The 20,670-nt window shown below is 47.3% G+C and overlaps 1 protein-coding gene across 1 annotated transcript in view; it reads right to left on the minus strand.

Annotated features, from left to right (window-relative positions):
* Positions 1–13,594: 13,594 nt before the first annotated feature.
* LOC144692534 (LIM homeobox transcription factor 1-alpha-like) overlaps positions 13,595–20,670 on the minus strand; it is a 369,110-nt gene continuing 362,034 nt past the window's right edge. Inside the window, exon 8 of the mRNA XM_078561506.1 lies at positions 13,595–18,645. Coding sequence (XP_078417632.1) covers positions 18,488–18,645 — 158 coding nt within the window. The 3' untranslated portion in view covers positions 13,595–18,487. The remainder of the gene's footprint in view (positions 18,646–20,670) is intronic.

Raw genomic sequence — 20,670 nt, forward strand, 5'->3', positions numbered from 1 at the left:
GTGGTCCAGCAAAGCTGTCACTCATTCCCATGATAGATTGGGTTTTTCTGTTGGCTGGGTAAGTGAATGGATTGCTAAGTCTGATATTGAGAATCAGAAAGTTTCTACATTGCTCCTTGCTGAGTTAGCGAGCTGCTCACAGAGTGACTGGAGTTGTTCTCAGCCCCCTGATATAGTGAGGGGAAAATTGACCAGGGCTGATTTTCATCCGTATCCCAAAGGCACACACTGAATACTGCACTTGCATGTGTGTGTGTCGTTATGTCTGTGCATGTGGGTGTCTCTGGCTAGGCCAGCATTTATTGCCCATCCATAATTGCCCTTGATAAGGTGGTGGTGAACTGCCTTCTTGAACTGCTGCAGTCCAGTGGTGTAGGTACACCCACAGTGCTGTTAGGGAGGGAGTTCCAGGATTTTGACCCAGTGACAGCGAAGGAACAGTGATATATTTCCAAGTCAGGATGGTGAGTGACTTTGGGGAACTTTCAGGTGGTGGTGTTCTCATATATCTGCTGCCCTTGTCCTTCTAGATGGTAGAGGTCATGGGTTTGGAAGGTGCTGCCTAAGGAGCCTTGGTGAATTCCTACAATGCATCTTGTAGATGGTACACAATGCTGCCACTGTGTGTCGGTGGTGGGTGTTGAACGTGGTGGATGGAGTGCCGATCAAGTGGGCTGCTTTATCCTGAATGGTGTCAAGCTTCTTGAGTGTTGTTGGAGCTGCACTCACTCAGGCAAGTGGGGAGTATTCCATCACACTCCTGACTTATGCCTTGTAGATGGTGGACAGGCTTTGTGGAATCAGGAGGTGAGTTACTGTCTGCAGAATTCCCAGACTCTGACCTGCTCTTGTAGCCACAGTATTTATATGGTCAGTCCAGTTCAGTTTCTGGTCAATGGTAACCCCCAGGATGCTGATAGTGGGAGATTCAGTGATGGTAATGCCATTGAATGTCAAGGGATGATGGTTAGATTCTCTCTTGTTGGAGATGGTCATTGCCTGTGAGGCACTAATGTTACTTGCCACTTGTCAACCCAAGCCTGGATATTGTCCAGGGTCTTGCTGCATTTGGACATGGACTGCTCCAGTATCTGAGGAGTCGTGAACGGTGCTGAACATTGTGCAATCATCAGTGAACATCCCCACTTCTGACCTTATGATGGAAGGAAGGTCATTGATGAAGCAGCTGCAGATGGTTGAGCCTAGGACACTGCCCTGAGGAGCTCCTGCAGTGATGTCCTAGAGCTGAGATGACTGACTCCCAACAGCCACAACCATCTTCCTTTGTGCTAGGTTTAACTCCAACTAGCGGAGAGTTTTCCCCCTGATTCCCATTGACTCCAGTTTTGCTAGAGCTCCTTGATGCCACACTCGGTCAAATGCTGCCTTGATGTCCAGGGCAGTCACTCTCACCTCACCTCTGGAGTTCAGCTCTTTTGTCCAAGTTTGAACCAAGGCTACAATGAGGTCTGGAGCTGAGTGGCCCTGGCAGAACCCAAACTGAGGCCAGGGTTTTATGGCCCCTCCCACCCGGCAGGATATTGTGGTCCCATCAAACTGAATGGAGATTTAAATGGCTCACAGCATCCACCAGGGGGAGACATGCTGCGGCAGGTCCGTTAAGTCCTGGCCTGAGAGTCAGTGAGCAGCTTATTGCTAAGCAAGTGCTACTTGATAGCACTGTTGATGACCCCTTCCATTTCTTTACTGATGATGGAAAGAAGACTGATGGGGCAGACTTGGCTGGGTTGGATTTGTCCTGCTTTTTGTATACAGGACATATCTGGGCAATTTTCCACATAGCCGGGTAGATGCCAGTGTTGTAGCTGTACTGGAACAGCTTGGCTAGGGGGTGCAGCAAGTTCTGGAGCACAAGTCTTCAGTACTATTGTCGGAATGTTGTCAGGGCCCATAACCTTTGCAGTATCCAGTGCTTTCAGCCGTTTCTTGATATCACGTGGAGTGAATAGAATTGGCTGAAGTCTGGCATCTGTGATGCTGGGGACCTCTGGAGGAGACTGAGATGGATCATCCACTTGGCATTTCTGGCTGAAGATTGTTGCAAATGCTTCAACCTTATTGTTTGCACTGATGTGCTGGGCTCCTCCATCACTGAGGATGGGGATATTTGCAGAGCCTCCTCCTCCTCTATCACCATTCATGACTGGATGCGGGCAGGACTGCAGAGCTTAGATCTGATCGTTGGTTGTGGGATCGTTTAGCTATGCTGATTGCATGCTGCTTTCGGTGTTTGGCCTGCTAGTCCTGTGTTGTAGCTTCACCAGGTTGACACCTCATTTTTTAGGTATGCCTGGTGCTGCTCCTGGCATGCCCTCCTGCACTCTTCATTGAACCAGGGTTGATCTGCTGGCTTGATGGTAATGGTAGAGCGGGGGATATGCCAGGCAATGAGGTTACAGATTGTGTTCGAGTGCAATTCTGCTGATGGCCCACAGCGCCTCATGGATGCCCAGTCTTGAGTTGATAGATCTGTTTGAAATCTATCCCTTTAGCACAGTGGTAGTGCCACACAACACGATGGAGGGAGTCCTCAATGTGAAGACGAGACTTTGTCTCCACAAGGACCATGCGGTGATCACTCCTACCGGTACTGTATATTGGTGAGGACAAGGTCAAGCAGGCTTTTTCCTCTCGTTAGTTCCCTTACCACTTGCTGCAGAGCCAGTTGAGCGGCTATGTCCTTGAGGACTCAGCCAGCTCAGCCTGTAGTCACGTTATCAACCACTCTTGGTGATGGGCATTGAAGTCTTCCACGCAGAGTACATTCTGCACCCTTGTCACCCTCAGTGCTTCCTCTAAGTGATTTTCAACATGGAGGAGCACTGATTCATCCCCTCAGAGGGGATGGTACGTGGTAATCAGCAGGAGGTTTTCTTGTCCATGTTTGGCCTGATGCCACAAGACTGCATGAGGTCCGGAGTCGATTTTGAGGACTCCCAGGGCAACTCCTTCCCGACTGTATACCACTGTGCCGCCACCTCTGCTGGGATGGTGATGGTGGTGTCTGAGACATTATCCGTAAGGTATGATTCCTTGAGTATGTCAGGCTGTTGCTTAACTAGTCTGTAGAACATCTCTCCCAATTTTGGCAAATTTTCCCGTTTCTAAGTCGACGCTGGGCAATCCGTCCAGTTTCATTCCATTTTGATATAGCTGAGGGCAGTTAAGAGTCAACCACATTGCTGTGGGTCTGAAGTCACATGTAGGCCAGACCAGGTAAGGACAGCAGATTTCCTTCTGTAAAGGGCATTAGAGAGCCAGAGGTGTATCGTTTTTTACGATACTGGACAATGGTTTTCATGGTCACTATTACTGAGACTAGCTTTTAAATTCAAGATTTATTAATTGAATTTAAATTCTACCAGTTACCGTGGTTGGATTTGAACACATGTCCTGAGAACATTAGACTGGGTCTCTGGGTTACTAGTCCAGCGACATTACCATTACCATTACGCCACCACCTGCCCCCTACTTTGCATATGCATGTTTGTGCATGTGTGTGTGCGTGCCTATCCATGAACGTGTCTGCGTTGTGTGTCCGTGTGATGTCCTGGTCAACATTTATACATCATAAACAAATTAGCTGGTCAGTACCGCATTGCTGTTCACGGGAGCTTGCTGTGCACAAATTGGCTTCTGCACTTCCTATATTACACAGTGGCTGGACTTCAAAAAGCACTTTATTGGCTGTAAAGCAGTTCGGGACATCCTGAGGCGGTGAAAGGTGCTATAGAAATGCAGGTCTTTTTAGACTGGAATAGAGCAGGGGAAGCTTAACTATCCATTATGAAGGGGTACTTGATGCTGACACAGGGTATAAACATGTGGAGTAATGCTCTATGCCTAAGCATTGGCATTCGTCAACTTGACAAGACAAAGATCTGAAAACAAACAGCGTGAGATAATATTGAAACAAAGTAAAAATGAGATCCGATGCTTGGGAGCTGCTGATTACATGGATTTATACAATGTGGTATTAACTTATGCTGGACTGCACTGCCTGCTACCTCCAGCTTATCTCTGCTGGGAGACCACCGTGCATTGATGCAGGTGCAATGACAGGTAGCTGCCATTATGTCAACAGATCAGGGGTGAGCAGAATGAAAGCGCTGTCGCAACCACTCGATCGAAAAGAAATGAGTCACGGCCAGCAAATGGATGAAGGATTAGTTTGTCCTCGCCCTGTGCCACTTGAGCCTGCACCCCCACCCTCTCCCTGCCCAAGCGGATTCAGAGCAACAGAAAAAGAGGCTTGAGTTTTGTGTTTTTCAATCCTGTGCTGTGATCTGTGAAGTGATGTGTCGGGCTGTGCAGCAATCCTCCTGGCTGGCGGGAAAGCTCTGTGTCTGGCATTGCCCCTACCTGTACAGAATCGCAAAGCCTTCGCCTAACTAACCTCAACCAATATCACTAAAACACACAGGCAACCATATCGCTGTTTGTGGGATCTTGCTGTTCACAGTATGGATGCTGTGTTTCCCTATATTACAACTGTGACTACACTTTGAAAGTATGCAATTGGTTGTAAGAACGCTTACGGCCATCTTGAATCATGAAAGGTTCTATATAAATGCTAGTTCTTCCCCACTTTTACATTGTGAGAAGTGACAATCTTCATCATCAAACAATGTTGTGTACACTGCTTTGCTCTAGAAATTAGAGCAAGGTAACAGGGAGCTGTTTGTGTCCACAGAATCAGAACATTCACACCACACAAGTGCAATGACCATCTCCAACAAGAGAGAATCCTACCATCTCACTTTGGCATTCAATGGCATTACCATCACTGAATCCTCCACTTTTCCCAGGGGTTACCACTGGCTAGAAACTGAACTGGACCAGCCATATAAATACTGTAGCTGTAAGAGCAGGTCAGAGGCTGGGAATTCTGCAGCAAGTAACCCACCTCCTGACTCCCAAAGCCTGTCCGCCCTCTACAAGGTACAAGTCAGGAGTGTGATGGAATACTCCCCACTTGCTTGGATGAGTGTAGCTCCAACAATACTCAAGAAGCTTGACACCGTCCAGGACAAAGCAGCCTGCTTGATTGGCACCCCATCCAGAAACATTCACTCCCTCCACCACCGACGAACAGTGGCAGCAGTGTGCACCATCGACTAGCTGCACTGCAGCAACTCGCTAAGGCTCCTTCGACAGCATCTTCTAAACCCACACCTCTACCACTTAGAAGGACAAGGGCAGCAGATGCATGGGAACACCACCACCTGGAAGTTTCTCTCCAAGTCACTCACCATCCTGACTTGGAAATATATCGCCGTTCCTTCACTGTCGCTGGGTCAAAATCCTGGAACTCCCTCCCTTACTGCACTGTGGGTGTACCTACACCACATGGACTGCAGCGGTTCAAGAAGGAAGTTCACCATCACCTTCTCAAGGGCAGTTAGGGATGGGAAATAAATGTTGGCCTTGCCAACATAGCCCACATACATGGACAAATAATTAAATAAAATACCAGCGTACAGGCAGAAAGGGGCACTGAGGAAAGCGTATCCAAGGTGTGGTTGGCTGGCTGGTACCTCCCTCAGGTGTGATGGGGCATGGCGATGGGACCATCTCAGGATAGAATGGAGCAGGCCTAATGGAACCACATCGCTTTAAACCTCAGGTGAATGAAGGAGGAAAACAGAACTCTACTGGACCCTCAATGTACCAGTTCTTCACAACAGTGCAGAGGATATCCCAAAGCTATCTGGGGGAAATGGTTTGTGTCTGTGGCTGAACTGAGTAAACACAACTCAAGAATGATATTAAGTGTCTGTCTTTACCGTGAACCAGTAATCCGAGGATAGCGAAGGGAATTGTAGAGGGTTAATTAATGTCGAGAGCAGGTGGTGTGAAGTGTGAAGAATGGGCAGGTGTTGAGCTGTTTGTATGAAAGGGTGGGCTGCTCAACCAAGATTTACATCTGCATTCAAAAGTCTCAAATTCTTTAATTAGTTTATTTCACACCTATTAAACAATCACGCTTGTCCTGAGAGAACAGACGTTGGTCGGATTAAGGTGCCAATCACAGTTAAATCTGAGGTGGGCTTTGAAGGCACATTATGCGCATAAATGAGTTTGAATGATTTTCTCTCAGGCAATGGTTTGGGGTCATGCATCGAGGTGAGGGGGTGATGGTGTTACACAGTCAAATGTTCTCCACTTTGCATCCAGTTGTGTTTCTGACTGGAAACAGGCTGGGGAGATGTCCGAGTCCTTTACAGTACAGAGCTGGGTGTGGTGGCAGTTGGGTGAGATAGTAAAACTGGGATGGAGATTGAAGTGAGACTGACAGACTCAGGGACACTACCACATTCACTTGTCTGGATTCCTTGGAATCTCTGCCTCTTCCAAGTAATCTCCAAACCATCTCCCCCCCACCCCCATCCTTTGTCATCCTCTCAATCTCTCTTGCTCCTATTCCATCACTCCTCTTCCTTGGAAACATGTTTGTGTTTCCTCTATCTTTTTTTTATTCTTTCGCGGGATGTGGGCGTGGCTGGCTAGGCCAGCATTTATTGCCCATCCCTAGTTGCCCTTGGTGAGCTGCCTTCTTGAGCCGCTGCAGTCCATGTGGTGCAGGTACCACCCACAGTGCTGGTAGGGAGGGAGTTCCAGGATTCCAAGTGGTCAGTCCAGTTTCATTCCTTTTAGGCTTTGTAGTGGTTTTATACAGCTGAGTGGCTTGATCGGCCATTTCAGAGGGCAGTTAACAGTCAACCACATTGCTGTGGGCCTGGAGTCACATGCAGGCCAGACCAGGCAAAGACAACAGATTTCCTTCCCTAAAGGGGATTCGTGAACCAGATGGGTTTCTTAAAAAAAAATACAAAATCAACAATGGCTTCATGCTCACTATAACTGAGACGAGATGTTAATTCCATATTTTATTAATTGATTTTAAACTCCAGCAGTTGCTATGGGAGGGTTTGAACCCATACCCACCAGAGCATTAAGCCTGGGTCTCTGGATTACCACTGTGCCACCCTTACTTGCAAGAAGGTAAACCCTTAAGGCCCTTCCAACCACAGTCTTGCTGCCTTATGGCAGTGTTCTCTGAAGCGAGGCTGTTTTTGACGCTTACAGTTCTCGCCACCTTGAATATTTTTGGAAATAAAATGTTGGTATCGGTAAAAGTGGCTGTGAAGCTGCTGAAATGTCATCAAAATCCACCAGTGTTCTAAAAAGAAGGAAACCTGTTGACTTTACTGGTCCGGCCTATATGTGACTCCAGTCCCACACCAACATGATTCATTCTGAAGTGGCCTAGCAAGACGCTCAGTTGTGCTAAAGCCACCAACAGCAAACAAAGGGAAGGTTCACCAACCCCTTCTCAGGGGCAACTGGGGATGGGCAATAGATGCCACCCTGACCCACAACTCCGGAATCATTCTTTTAAAATTCCAGTCAAACCCTTCGTTGTGAGTGTAGCCTTGTACGCTAAACCACGCAAAAATAGAACTCTGGGCTCAACACTTTGGTGATTCAGTTTGGTGATTGTCCAGTGTCCAGCACTGGGCATAATATAGAGACGTTGCTATCATATGGCCTTGCATTTAAATTGTTGCCATGACTGACTGGCATCCTCTCAAATTGCTTTGTCTGTGCTGGTCCTCTGGCCCTTAACCAGCCACTTAGCAGATCCACACCTTTCTCCCCTATGTTCATGCGTTCGTTGTTAGTGAAGTCAGCCACAATTCTGTGGGTAGCGCTCCAGTTCGAGAGCCACTCCAGGGACCTGGGTACAAAATGCAGGCTGATGCTCCAGTGCAGTCCTGAGGGAGTGCTGGACTGTCAGGAGTGCTGTCTTTTGGATGAGTCATTAAGCCACTCTCAGGCAGATGTAAAAGATTCCATGGCACTATTTCAAAGAAATGGAGGGGAATTCTCAACTGGAGTCCTGGCCAATCTTCATCCACTAATCGACATCACCTGATCAGATTATCTGGTCAATATCTCATTGCTGTTTATGGGATCTTGCTATGCGCCAATTGGCTGTCACATTTTCTACTTTACAACAGTGGCCACACTTGAAGAAAGTACTTCATTGGCTGTGAGGTACTGAGGCTGTGAAAGGACTGTATAAATACAAATCTTTCTTTAATTCCATTTTGCATTCATCACTTCATGCTCACATTCAGCACTGGCTAAATGCTTACAACAACTCACACGTCTATGGTCTAAAGTAGAAATTTGCTTGTCGCTGGATAATAGTGCATCATTGGAGTGTTTAAGAGCAGAGTTCTATTGTTTCGTGACATAGCTTTCAGATCCCACTAACAGCCAAGGATTTGTCCAGGTGGGAAGAGGGCACAGAGGGCCAGCATCGGAACGGGTGCAAGACACAAGCAGCATGTAGAGTGGGGCGTTGCTGTAAAAATGAGGGTAATGATGTGAAATACAATGTAATGGAAAACAGGGGTCAGAATTTTTTGCTCGGCTTGCGGGCACACTCCCGACACGCTTGAGCATAAAGTAGCGCCCGATGACACCAGGCGAGCATCCCGATGACATCGTTCACCTGTGCAGCGGGGGCGCACTAAACTCGGACACGCATCGACAGACATTTAAGAGGGCTACTAAGCCCATTAACAGTGCAGTTAACTGGGATTTTTCACTGCCCGTCCACCGTTACACTTGGCGGGCGGGCAAATCGGCCAGGCGGCCTTTGCATTTTTCAGGAAACCCCATCCAAGGGCGGGATGAGGTTTCCGTCATTAAATTCAAAAAAATGAAAATGTTTGGACAGAATTTTCACATTGTATATGTTCAGGTGACTGTTTCTAACGCGTGGGCATTTTGTCCCGGTTTTTAAAATCTTTATTTTTTTCTGCATTTAAATTCTTCAGCTCGGTGAGGCAGCTCCCTGCCTTCAGGGAACTTTCATTCCGCGCTCCCCCATGCGCAGCCAGCGTGAAATCGCCGTTGGGGGCCGATCACGGTCAGCGGTCCGCTTCCCAACCGCTCCCCCGGGCCTGCCAATCACGCCTGCCCGCCCTCCCACCTACAGGCCAGGGAGTCTTTGTGGGTTAGGATGGTGGGTGAATGTGACTTTGTGTGGTTCATGGTGCAAGCAGCTCCATTCTGTACAAGCTGAAGTTAGCCATGGGTGGAAGGCCCAGCATGGAGGAGGATGGAAAATCCAATAAGTTTCTGTAGCAGCAAGAAGAAGTAGGGGTGGAGGCCAGCAATGTTACCAAGTAACTAGTCCAGCTACTGGGCAGAGGCTCATCTCTGGGTTGACTGAGATGCTAGGGATGGGGATGGAGCAAAGGGAGAAAAATATTGAGGGCGAAACTGGTTTTGGGGAAATAGGGAATCAGTCCCCCAGGTTACGCACTGTTCAAAAGGAAATCGGGCAGGAATGCTGAGTCACTATTGCCCCTTGTAAGTTACCAATTTCACAGTGACTTTGGTTGTCCCATCACCACACCTGATTACAATCTCCATTTCCTTCCGCAGCTAATAATGAAAGGATTTCAACAAATCCTTTACAGGCACAGTCTCTTTGTCATCTACAAGCTCAATTAACAGCTTCCCAATCTCACCTCTGATGGCTCCATCCATAGGTGTCCTTTGTCTATTAACAATCTTGGCCACACAATCTCCTCTGACCTCCTGCATCTCTCCCATTGTTAATGCTGTCTTGGACAAAGTCACTTTCCTTTTCTGATCTTTTCCTCTTAAAATGCCTTAAAACTTCATGAAACTCAAATGGATCCAAGGGAGAAACGCTGATTATTCAACACCCCTCCAACCTTCCCTGAAAATTCTTGTCATGAATTGGTCCTAAGAATATAACAAGGAAAAAGCTATCGTGTGCAAAAAATTCATCATTTGAGAGCTGGAGTTGCATCAAAGCCTTAGCATCTCAGTGTATCCCTCAATCCTTCATTCTCCAGAATTATCTGTAATTATGTGAACCTCGCTAATACAGTCAGCTTTCATTTTTTTATTATTCATTCACAGGATGTGGGCATCGCTGGCTAGGCCAGCATTTATTGCCCATCCCTAGTAGCCCTTGAGAAGGTGGTGATGAGCTGCCTTCTTGAACCACTGCAGTCTATGTGTTGTAGATGCACCCACAGTGCTTTTAGGAAGGGAGTTCCAGGGTTTTGATCCAGCAACAGTGAAGGAACGGCGATATATTGCCAAATCAGGATGGTGAGTGGCTTGTGGGGGGGAGCTTCCAGGTGGTGGTGTTCCCATCTATCTGCTGCCCTTGTCCTTCTAGATGTTAATGGGTGTGGGTTTGGAAGGTGCTGTCTAAGCCTCGGCGAATTCCTGCAGTGCATCTTGTAGATGGTACACACTGCTGCCACTGTGCGTCGGTGGTGGAGGGAGTGAATATTTGTGAAAGGGGTGCCAATCAAGCGCGCTGCTTTGCCCTGCATGGTGTCCAGCTTCTTGAGTGTTGTGGGAGCCGCACTCATCCAGGCAAGTGGGGAGTATTCCATCACACTCCTGACTTGTGCCTTGTAAATAGCGGACAGGCTTTGGGGAGTCAGGAGGTGAGTTACTCAGTGCAGGTTGCCTAGCCTCTGACCTGCTCTTATAGTCACTGTATTTATATAGCTAGTTCAGTTCAGTTTCTGGTCAATGGTAACACCAAAGTTATTGACAGTGGGAGGTTCAGCAATAGTAATGCCTTTGAACTTCAAGGGGCGATGGTTAGATTTTCTCTTGTTGGAGATGGCCATTGCCTGGCATTTGTGTGTTGCGAGTGCTACTTGCCACTTTTCAGCCCAAGCCTGGATATTGTCTAGTTCTTGCTGCATTTGAACAAGGGCTGCTTCAGTATCTGAGGAGTTGTGAATGGTGCTGAACATTGTGCAATCATCAGTGAATATTTCCACTACTGACCTTATGATGGAAAGAAGGGTTTTGATGAAGCAACTGAAGATAGTTGGGCTGAGGACACTGCCCTGAGGAACTCCTGCAGTGATGTCCTGGAACTGAGATGACTGACCTCCAACAACCACAACCATCTTCCTTTGTGCTAGATATAACTCCAACCAGTGGAGAGTTTTCCTCCTGATTCCCATTGACTCCAGTTTTGCTAGGGCTCCTCCTGATACCACACTCGGTCAAATGCGGCCTTGATGTCAAGGGCAGTCACTCTCACCTCACCTCGGGAGTTCAGCTCTTTTGTTCATGTTTTAACCCAGGCTGTAATGAGGTCAGGAGCTGAGCTGCCCTGGCAGAACCCAAACTGGGCGTCAGTGAGCAGATTATTGCTAAGCAAGTGCTGCTTGATAGCACTGTTGATGACCCCTTCCATTAGTTTACTGATGATCGAGAGTAGACTGATGGGGCGATAATTATCCGGGTTGGATTTGTCCTGCTTTTGTGTACAGGACATACCTGGGCAATTTTCCACATAGCCGGGTAGATGTCAGTGTTGTAGCTGCACTGGAACAGCTTGGCTAGGGGCGCAGCAAGTCCTGGAGCACAAGTCTTCAGTACTATTGCTGGAATATTGGTGAGGGCCTTTGGCCTTTGCAGTATCCAGTGCCTTCAGCCATTTCTTGATATCATGTGGCGTGAATTGAATTGGCTGAGACTGACATCTATAATGCTGGGGACCTCCTTCAAAATTAACTGATCCCATAATTCCCTGTTGCTCTTCTGGTGAAAAAGTTTCCCATGATTCCTCTTCCTGCCCCCAGTGACCTTCATGTTTTTTAACTTCCTGTCCACTGCTGTTTGAACCCTTCACCACTTTTATCAATTCCCTTCATAATCTTTAAAGCTGCATAAGTGCATTTCCTTTCCAAATTAACGAGCAACTCTTCCTTAATCTTTCCTCAGGATCCCAAATGCCTGGAATAATCTTTGCAGCTTCTATCTACAGTCTTGTGGGTAAAGAGTATCCTTACCGTGATTTGGGCCAGCATGACTGTACCCAGCACAAATAAAGACTGACCCATGTACAGGAACAGACATTTAGATTTATATTCCATCCCTCTGCTAATATCGCCCAGTTTCTTATTTCTTTCTGTTCAGTACGGGTGAAATGAAGACAAATTTAATGACTTGCATTTATCGAATGTCTTCTACATCCTCAGAATGTCCCAGAGCACTTTACAGCCAATGAGGTGATTTTCTGAAGTCGTAGCAGTAGACATGTGACAACCAATTTTCACACAGCAAGATCCCATTAACAGAAATGAGGTAATGACCAGATAATGTGTGTTTTTAAAGTGTTCGTTAAGGGATAAATATTGGACAGGGCATCAGGGAGAACTCTGAAGAAGTCATACGGACTTGAAACGTTAACTCTGCCTCTCTCTCCATAGATGCTGTCAGACCTGCCGAGTTTATCCAGCATTTTCTGTTTTGATATCAGGGAGAACTCCCCTGCTCTTCTTCAATATAGTGCCACAGGATCTTTTAATGAACACTATAGTCAAGAACTTTTCTCAATACTTCCTCAATATCAGTTTAGAACCTTTTCCAACCAACATGCTTCATTCAATCTCTTCCATTTAACACTACATACTCTAGGTTCTATGTTCCCCTACTATATTTTTGTTCTTTATAAAACAGTATGTGTCACATACTAGCCCAGTTGGTTCATTGAACCCAATGCTTCCAAACCTGGTGGGATTGCGCCTCATTTCTTGCTCTGTAAACTATGCTGGATTTATTTCCTGCATGGAGGTTATGTCAAGACCCAAATCATCAGGTCATATGAAAAACAGTAAGGGTCTCAGGAACATCCCTACGGAAAACTTGCTCAGCCCTCTCTAGTCTCAAAGCTTCCCATCTGCTTGCCCTGTATTTGTCCAGTGCTGCCCTTCACCATTGTGACTATGCTTCAGAACATAAGGAAAACGAGCAAGAGTAGGCCATTCAGCCCCTCGAGCCTGCTCCGCCATTCAATAAGATCATGGCTGATTGTGGCCTCAACTCCACTTTTCTGCCTGCACCCGCCCTCCGCCTTGCCATAACCCTTGACCCCGTTTTGGAATAAAGGTATGTCTAACAACTCAGCCTTGAATATATTCAATGACTCGCTCAAGATTTCACTCACCCCCCCCTAGATCTCACTCACTGAGAGGCTCACTCAAGATTTCACTCATACTGATAATCTCCCAGGATTTCACTCATTAACAGACTCACTCTTCATTCAGTGACAGATTCCCTCGAGATTTCACTCACTCAGAGGCTCACTCGAGATTTTACTCATTGACAGGCTCACTCAAGATTTTGCTCACTCACTGACAGGATCCCTCGCGATCTCTCACTCACTGACAAACTCACTCAAGATTTCACTCACACGGTTGCCGACTTGCCCAAGATTTCAGTCACTCACTCACAACTCACGAGATTTCAGTCACTCGCTGAATGGTTAACTCAACATTTCACTCAATGACGGGCTCCCTCGAGACCTCAATCACTCACTGACAGACTCGCCCACAATCTCGCTCACTCACACACATTTTAACTCTGAACTCCAGGTCATACAGCCTCACCATCTGTTTTCAAGTTCTGTTTTAAAGCAATGAACGCTGTGCTTGATGTTTGGAGTCACTGGAAAGAGACAAGAATCCACCAGATTGGTTGATATTTCTTTATGGTGTACAGAAGATATTCTTTCTACAAGCCACTGGTACATGACAATCTCTTACATTAAATATGTTGCCGCGGAAACTCCCTTGGTTTCTGGAAGCTTCCATAAGCTGAGGGATTCCCTGTCACGAGAAACACTGAGAGATGTCAGTATACACAGGTACTGTTATTCCTCACATTTTAAAACTTTATTAAGGACACAGCATTACGTAAACATGACAATTACTAAAACTGTGGGATATTGACAGTGACTTGGGGACCACAGAGTGGAGGTGGACTATGTTCTATGTTCTATAACCCACTGCACAATCACTCTAACCATTTTAACATCATTTTTTTTTGATCTGCATTAACCCTTTTCACTTCAGCAAGAAAACCTCTTTTTTTTCAAGGGAACATGCTGCCAAGGAGCACTTCCCTTGCCCCCTCTCCCCTTCTTTCTAGCTCCCCCTGCTAAGTGACAGCCCCCATTTGCTCTTACGTTGTTCCCCATTGCTGGGGTGGAGTCAAACAGAGAGACTTACAGGTCTTCAAGTGCCTAGTATGAGTGGAAGTGGAGAGGATGTGGGGGGGGAAGGAGGAGAGGGGGAGAGGAGGAGGAGGGAGTGGAGAGAGAGGGAAGTGTGGAGGGAAGGAAGGAGTGTGGGAGTGGGAAGGGAAAGGAGGGGGAGTGCAGGGAGAGGGGTGGCTGTATGGGTAGGGGGAAGAGGGGTGGATTCCAGGGGATGGAGAGTGGAGGGTGGGGATGAGTGACAGAAGGGGAGGGGGATAGAGGGGAGGGGCAAGGGGAAAGCAGGGGAAAGTGAGGTGGAGGAGGAAAGGGGTGGATATGGGGAGCAGATGGATGAGGGAAGGGAGAGGGGAGGGGGAAGTGAGGTGGAGGGAGAAAAACGGATAGGAATGGGGAGTGGAAAGAAAAGGGAAGGGAGAGGGGAGGGGGAAGTGAGGTGGAGGGGAGAGGAGGGGGTGGGAATGGGGAGTGGAGGGAGAAGAGGTGAGAGGAGGGGGAAGTGAGGTGGAGGGGAGAGGAGGGGGTGGGAATGGGGAGCAGGAGAAGGGGAGAGAGGAGGAGGAAGTGAGGTGGAGGAGGGAAGGAGGTAAGGGGAGATGTGGGTTACCTGATAATGATCTGGCGTCAGGAACCCTGGTGCTGCTTCCCCCTACAAATGGCACTGAGACCAACTGCAGCCTCTCCCAACAAGTCATCGCAGACCAGAAATTGAGGATGGGACAGCTCTTGCTATGTAAGGGTGAGTATTGTGCCTGGAAGTGGAATCAGGCATCGAGCCAGGGGACAGGAAAGAACAGCAGGTACTTGAATCACACCCAGTATAGGCCATCACTGCCACCGACTTACAATGGCATCTCATTAGATCTCAGAATGCAGACATTATTCACAAGGTTGGCATTGAGTACCCATCCTCTAGAAAGGATGTGGGTGTACTGGGCCCTTACAGAGGTCAGAAAAATGCTAATCATGTAGATATAAGACTGGAGTCACATATACACCAGTCTGAGTCCTTCAGTTAAAGAGCTCAATGACCCAGGTTCATGGTCACTTTTACTGAAAGCAGATTTATATTTCCAGATATTCTGGACTGAATCCAAATGACCAAATTGTCCTGGTAGGATCTGAACTCAAGGTCCCCGGATTACCAGACAAGGCCTCCGGATTACCAGACAAAGTATCTAGATTACCAGACAAGGTCCCCGGATTACCAGACAAGGTCCCCGGATTACCAGACAAGGTCTCCGGATTACCAGACAAAGTATCTAGGTTACCAGACAAGGTCCCCGGATTACCAGACAAGGTCCCTGGATTACCAGACAAGGTCTCCGGATTACTGGACAAAGTATCTAGATTACCAGACAAGGTCCCCGGATTACCAGACAAGGTCTCCGGATTACCAGAGAAGGTATCTAGATGACCAGATTCAGTAACATAACCACATCTCTCCATTCCCCAGCCCGTTGCAGCAAGACTCACAAACTGCTTTTTCATCAAAGGCCAGAAGTGAGAAGGAAGCGATTTGTCAAAGCCACGCCTCATAGGTTTCCAACAGAGTGGAGTGGGGCTGACCGGATTGTAGTTATAACAGGGCTCCTTGCACTTGCTCTGGAGGTGGTGGGCTAGCTTTTCCGCCCAAGCCCTTGCTTGCGTTTGCTGGCCGCCAGCCCTGGCGACATTCCCTAACTGGCCAGGCTCGGAGGCCCTATGGAGGAGTAACAGCTCCTGGTGCCCATTGCCAAGGGAATAGCTCATACCCTTCCCCCTACCCTCCCTTCCTGATCAGGGTTAGGAGGAATTTACTGCTCTACTGTGCAATGAGTGAAAACAAGAGGTTGGAGATGTGAAGACTGCCTCAACAGGGCTCCAGACAGAAGTTGCCACCTTCTGGTGAATCGATCACAGTTCCAAATACCGCACCGAGGGTGTGGAGTTTTCAAAGCGGGAAAGCTGCCAGTACCATTCCTTTCAACTGACAGTCCATTCCCAACTCCCCTCCCACCGACACACACCACCTTGTTAATCTTTCATCAAACTGTCAACTTGAAAGTATCGAGCATTCAGTCCATGGTCGGTTTGTCTTTAAGGCTGTCACTCAGCCCTCCTATAGGCCTGGCCAGCCCACCCCACGCCCCCTTCACCCCGGGGCTCATTGACAGCTCCTAATAGTGCCTTCAAAAAATGATCAAGCTTTATTATCAGCACATGACTAGAACTGGGAGATTGTTATTAATTTCAAATGTGTTCTTTTTAAACTACAATAAGGAATGTGTGGGTGTGTTGTGGGGTGGGTGGTGGGGGAGTTACATGGCTTTAAAGTGTACTGTTCTTGACAGCTCACTGACATGGGTGTTGGAGTCTCCTGGTTGGAAAGATTCAGAGCATCAATTGTCCCCATTGTCTTTGCCAATTAATGCCTGCTTCATAGACAATGCTACCTTACAATATTTACAGGGCTCACTAATGAAAGCTAAGGACAAAATGGCTGTCAGCACAACACAAGCTTGTGAAAAGGGTTCCTGATATATATCTTCCAGGTCTCTTGCCATATCCCTCCCCACTTCCTTCTGGTATCTTCCCTTCAGACATCGGGAGCAGACAAGGCCATACACAACCTTCCCTCGGAGTGGCTTTCCACCTCCTACCCCACCCTCCTGTCCTGAAGACCTGGTCTCTCATGGTTTTGGAGAATGATTTTGTACAATCATTCAAGTTGTGTCGTGTGAAGGGCAGCACAGTCAATGCCAATCCCGTACTTTCCCAGCGAGAATCACAGGCAGCAGCAGGAACTCTGCTTGCTTTAACCTCCAGGCCTGGGACACTGTCCCAGCCCAGCTACTGCTCATCGGAGATCATCCAATTGTACAAAGGCTGGCAGTTGAACTTGGGAGTTTCTGCTCTGCATGGTTCAGTATTACATCGAAGGCAAGCTCCCAAAGCTACTCGTTTCAGCGCGGTTAGTAGCTGATACAGACTACGTGTGCCTCAAGGCAAGATTGACAACCGCAATTTATCCTATGCGCGAAGCATTGTACTAGTACCCAAGAGGAGATACTGCAGTTTATCACAAGCGTGGCTGTGAGATTCAGGTGTCAACCTGGCACTGGGCCTTGAACCCACAACCACAGGCGAGAAAGGTCTTTCAAACATCAATAATGTCACTTCACTAAACGGTGCACAATATATACTCAGTGTCTGCTATTGGAACATGTACACAGCATACAATGAAAAGACCTTTGACCTACGACCTGTGAATTTTTCTGTGTGCCCCTGGCTGAGGCCAGTTTGGTACCAGAGATGGCGCCTGCGCGGGAGGGTTTTTTTTCAGTCAATACACTATCACAGCTTTTTCCACAATTAAATAACCAGCACTTTGAAAAAACACAAGTCCATAAACAGCAGTTATTTACAACATAAGTCTTTCACGGTGATGGCGTCTTCGTACAGTTCAGGTGGTTTCGGCTAATTGCTATCAACTGCATCGCAAAAAGAAACTCAAAATTAGGATCCTTTCTCATTCAAGTTGCAAACAAAAAAAGACTAATTTGTGGTAAATTTCATAACTTAAGTGCACTGAGTGCTTCATTAAATAGTGAAAGCTGTAGAAATAAAGCCAGCTTTGTAACATCGTAGCAGTTGCGATTGTGTCGGTAAAGTTCTGTTTTGTGTTTTCCGGGCCTGTTTAATGCTGCGAGTCCTTGCCCAGAATGCCTTTCCAGTGTCTGCACACGCTCCCCAGCTGAACGTCTTGAGCCCATCCGGCACCTCCTTCTGTCCAATGCCATGATTTCAAATTGAGATGCTCGGCTCTGGTTTGATCTGGAGCGAGGAGTAGGGGAAGGTGGCTGGGAGGTGGGTGGGGGATGGTGGGTTGGTGAAGCGCAGACAGGAGTTGGACACTTCTGTGCAAAAAGCCAGAGTTTCGTAGGGACGAGGTACATCGAACCAGTCTGGGTAGTTGTCTGGATGGTATGAATAATCAATCTTTGGAATCAAAACGGGTTAGCTGATTAAGACTTTCCAAGGAGGATAGTAAAGCAGAATAAATTGTGAGTGGTCTCATTGAGCTCTCTGACTTACCAATGGCTTGGCTCTGATTTCTTTCTACTAGCATTTAGGCTGATAGATCATCCGATGCACATCACCTTGATGCCTGTGGCTCATCAGAACAGTCTGAAAAATCAATACGGCTTATTGATAGCATTGCAAGGAGTGGGATTTAAAAAGAAAGTGTCTCAATCCAAGCATTTGTAGAATCCCAGGTTTTGTCTTGTTGCTTTCTGTGGCGTTGAGTAGAGCTGTAAATGATATTGGTTTGAACTACTGTTAAACTTGGGCCTGGGCAGCTCTGCTCCTTCCAACTTAGCTGTGAGCATTACTTCATGAAGTAAAGTAGGAGTTTTGCATGGAGTAGAGCCGATCTATGGGGTTTCCTATCCTAGCCTGCATGGAGCTTGCCTCATTGGTTGCCAGGAGGCAGTCACCTAAACTGTTGAGTGACGTGTCGCTGTCCATGTCATGGAAAAGGGTTTCATTGCCTAAAAAGGAAAAAGTTACAACCATCAGAAACTTGACCAACTACGACTGGCGGAACATGCCGGCCAGGAGACATGAGAACATCAAACCCCAGAAATGAGGAGAGGCCATTTGGCCCATCAGCTATCTCCATCCACAACAATCTACTACAAAGAAAGAAAGGTTTGAATTTACGTAGCGCTTTTGATGACCTCAGGACATCCCTAAGTGAGTTAAAGCCAATGAAGTACTTTTTCAAGTGTATACACTATTGCAATGCAGGGAACGTGACAACTAATTTGCACATAGTAAGATCCCACAAATGGCTATCTGATAATGACCAGATAATCTGTGTTTTTTTTACACAAGTTGTTTGAGGGATTTTTTTTATTCTTTCACAGGATGTGGGCGTCGCTGGCTGGGCCAGCATTTATTGCCCATCCCTAATTGCCCTTGAGAAGGTGGTGGTGAGCTGCCTTCTTGAACCGCTGCAGTCCCTGTGGTGTAGGTACACTCACAGTGCTGTTAGGGAGGGAGTTCCAGGATTTTGACCCGGCGACAGTGAAGGAACGGTGATATATTTCCAAGTCAGGATGGTGAGTGGCTTGGAGGGGAACTTCCAGGTGGTGGTGTTCCCATCTATCTGCTGCCCTTGTCCTTCAAGATGGTAGTGGTCATGGGTTTGGAAGTGCTGGCTAAGGAAAGCAGGATTCCAGGGAAAACACCTCTGCTCTTCTTCAAATAGTGGCATGTCAACCTGAGAGGGCAGATGAAGTTTTGGATTCATATCTCCATCAATGTAGCAGCCCCTTAGCCATAGACTGGAGCATCATCCTGGATTACATAGTCAAGTCCTGGAGTGAAAATTGAACCCACAAACCTCTCTAACTCAGAGGCAGCAGTGCTATCCACAGAATTATACCTGACACAATCTCCCCAGCATTAAAACGGAAGAAGGAGCTTATGTAGTACATTCTCAAGTTGTCCCAAAGTGTTTCATGATCAATTAATTATTTTTCTAAAAATAAGTCATTCTTATATAAGCAAATGAGATAGCAAATTTGCACACAACAGGGTTCTATTCATAGCAATGGAGATAAGTGCCCAGTTAATCTGTTTGTGGTAGTGTTAGTTGAGGGGTAAATATTGGCCAGTGTACTGGGGCGAACTCCCTGCTTCTCATCAAATATTGCCAGGGGACCTTTCCCATTTCCCCTTGGTTTAATCTCCTGATCAATTATGGATATCCGACACACTCTCAGTATTGCAGTGAATCATCCTTAACTATAAACTCATGAGAGAGATCGCCTTTTGTTAGCGTCTCTCTCATCCCCAGGATGTCCCAGAGTGCTTTAGGGATGATGAGGTACTTTTGAAGCGCAGTCATCAATGTTAGGTAGGGAAGCATGACAACCAAATTGTGCACAGCAAGCTCCCACAAATCAAATAATCTAGTTTAGCTATGGTGGTTGAGGGATAAACATTGGTGAGGACACTGGGGAGGGCTCCCCCGTTCTTCTTCAACTGGGACTTTTTTGCATCCACTTGAGAGGATTAACATCTTATCTAAAAGGCAGTGGCCCCAACCTTTACTGGGCTGGGCCTGCCAAGCAATGGGTGCTGGGGGTGTGGCGGGTGACGGAGGTGTTCTAGTTGAAATCTCTAAAGTCCAGTTTCCCCAAAGGCTGTAACTCCACAGTGTGCATGCTTCCTTTGTAACACAATCATTACTGGGGAGCCAGCCTGATTGACAGGCTTAGCTCCCTGTCAGGTGGGGAGAACTGTAGCAGAGGCCACAGCCAATGAACAGGCAGGTATCCTACCTGTAGAGATCGTGAGACGGGGCTGGTACAGTCTGATTCAGAGGGTCGGAGGGGTGCTCACAATGGGTCAGGGTCAAATCAGGAGCAGGGCTCTGGGTGCGGGTTGGTGATCGGTGGAAGGGTGGGTTGGTAATCACTGGGAGAGGCAGATATCGTGGGGAAGTCTGTGTGCAGAGGGCAGGGGCGGTTGTCCATTCGTCGGCTGTCGGGGGGGAGGGATCCAAT

Source organism: Cetorhinus maximus, chromosome 17 (genome assembly GCF_964194155.1).
Source record: "Cetorhinus maximus chromosome 17, sCetMax3.hap1.1, whole genome shotgun sequence".
Taxonomy (NCBI): domain Eukaryota; kingdom Metazoa; phylum Chordata; class Chondrichthyes; order Lamniformes; family Cetorhinidae; genus Cetorhinus; species Cetorhinus maximus.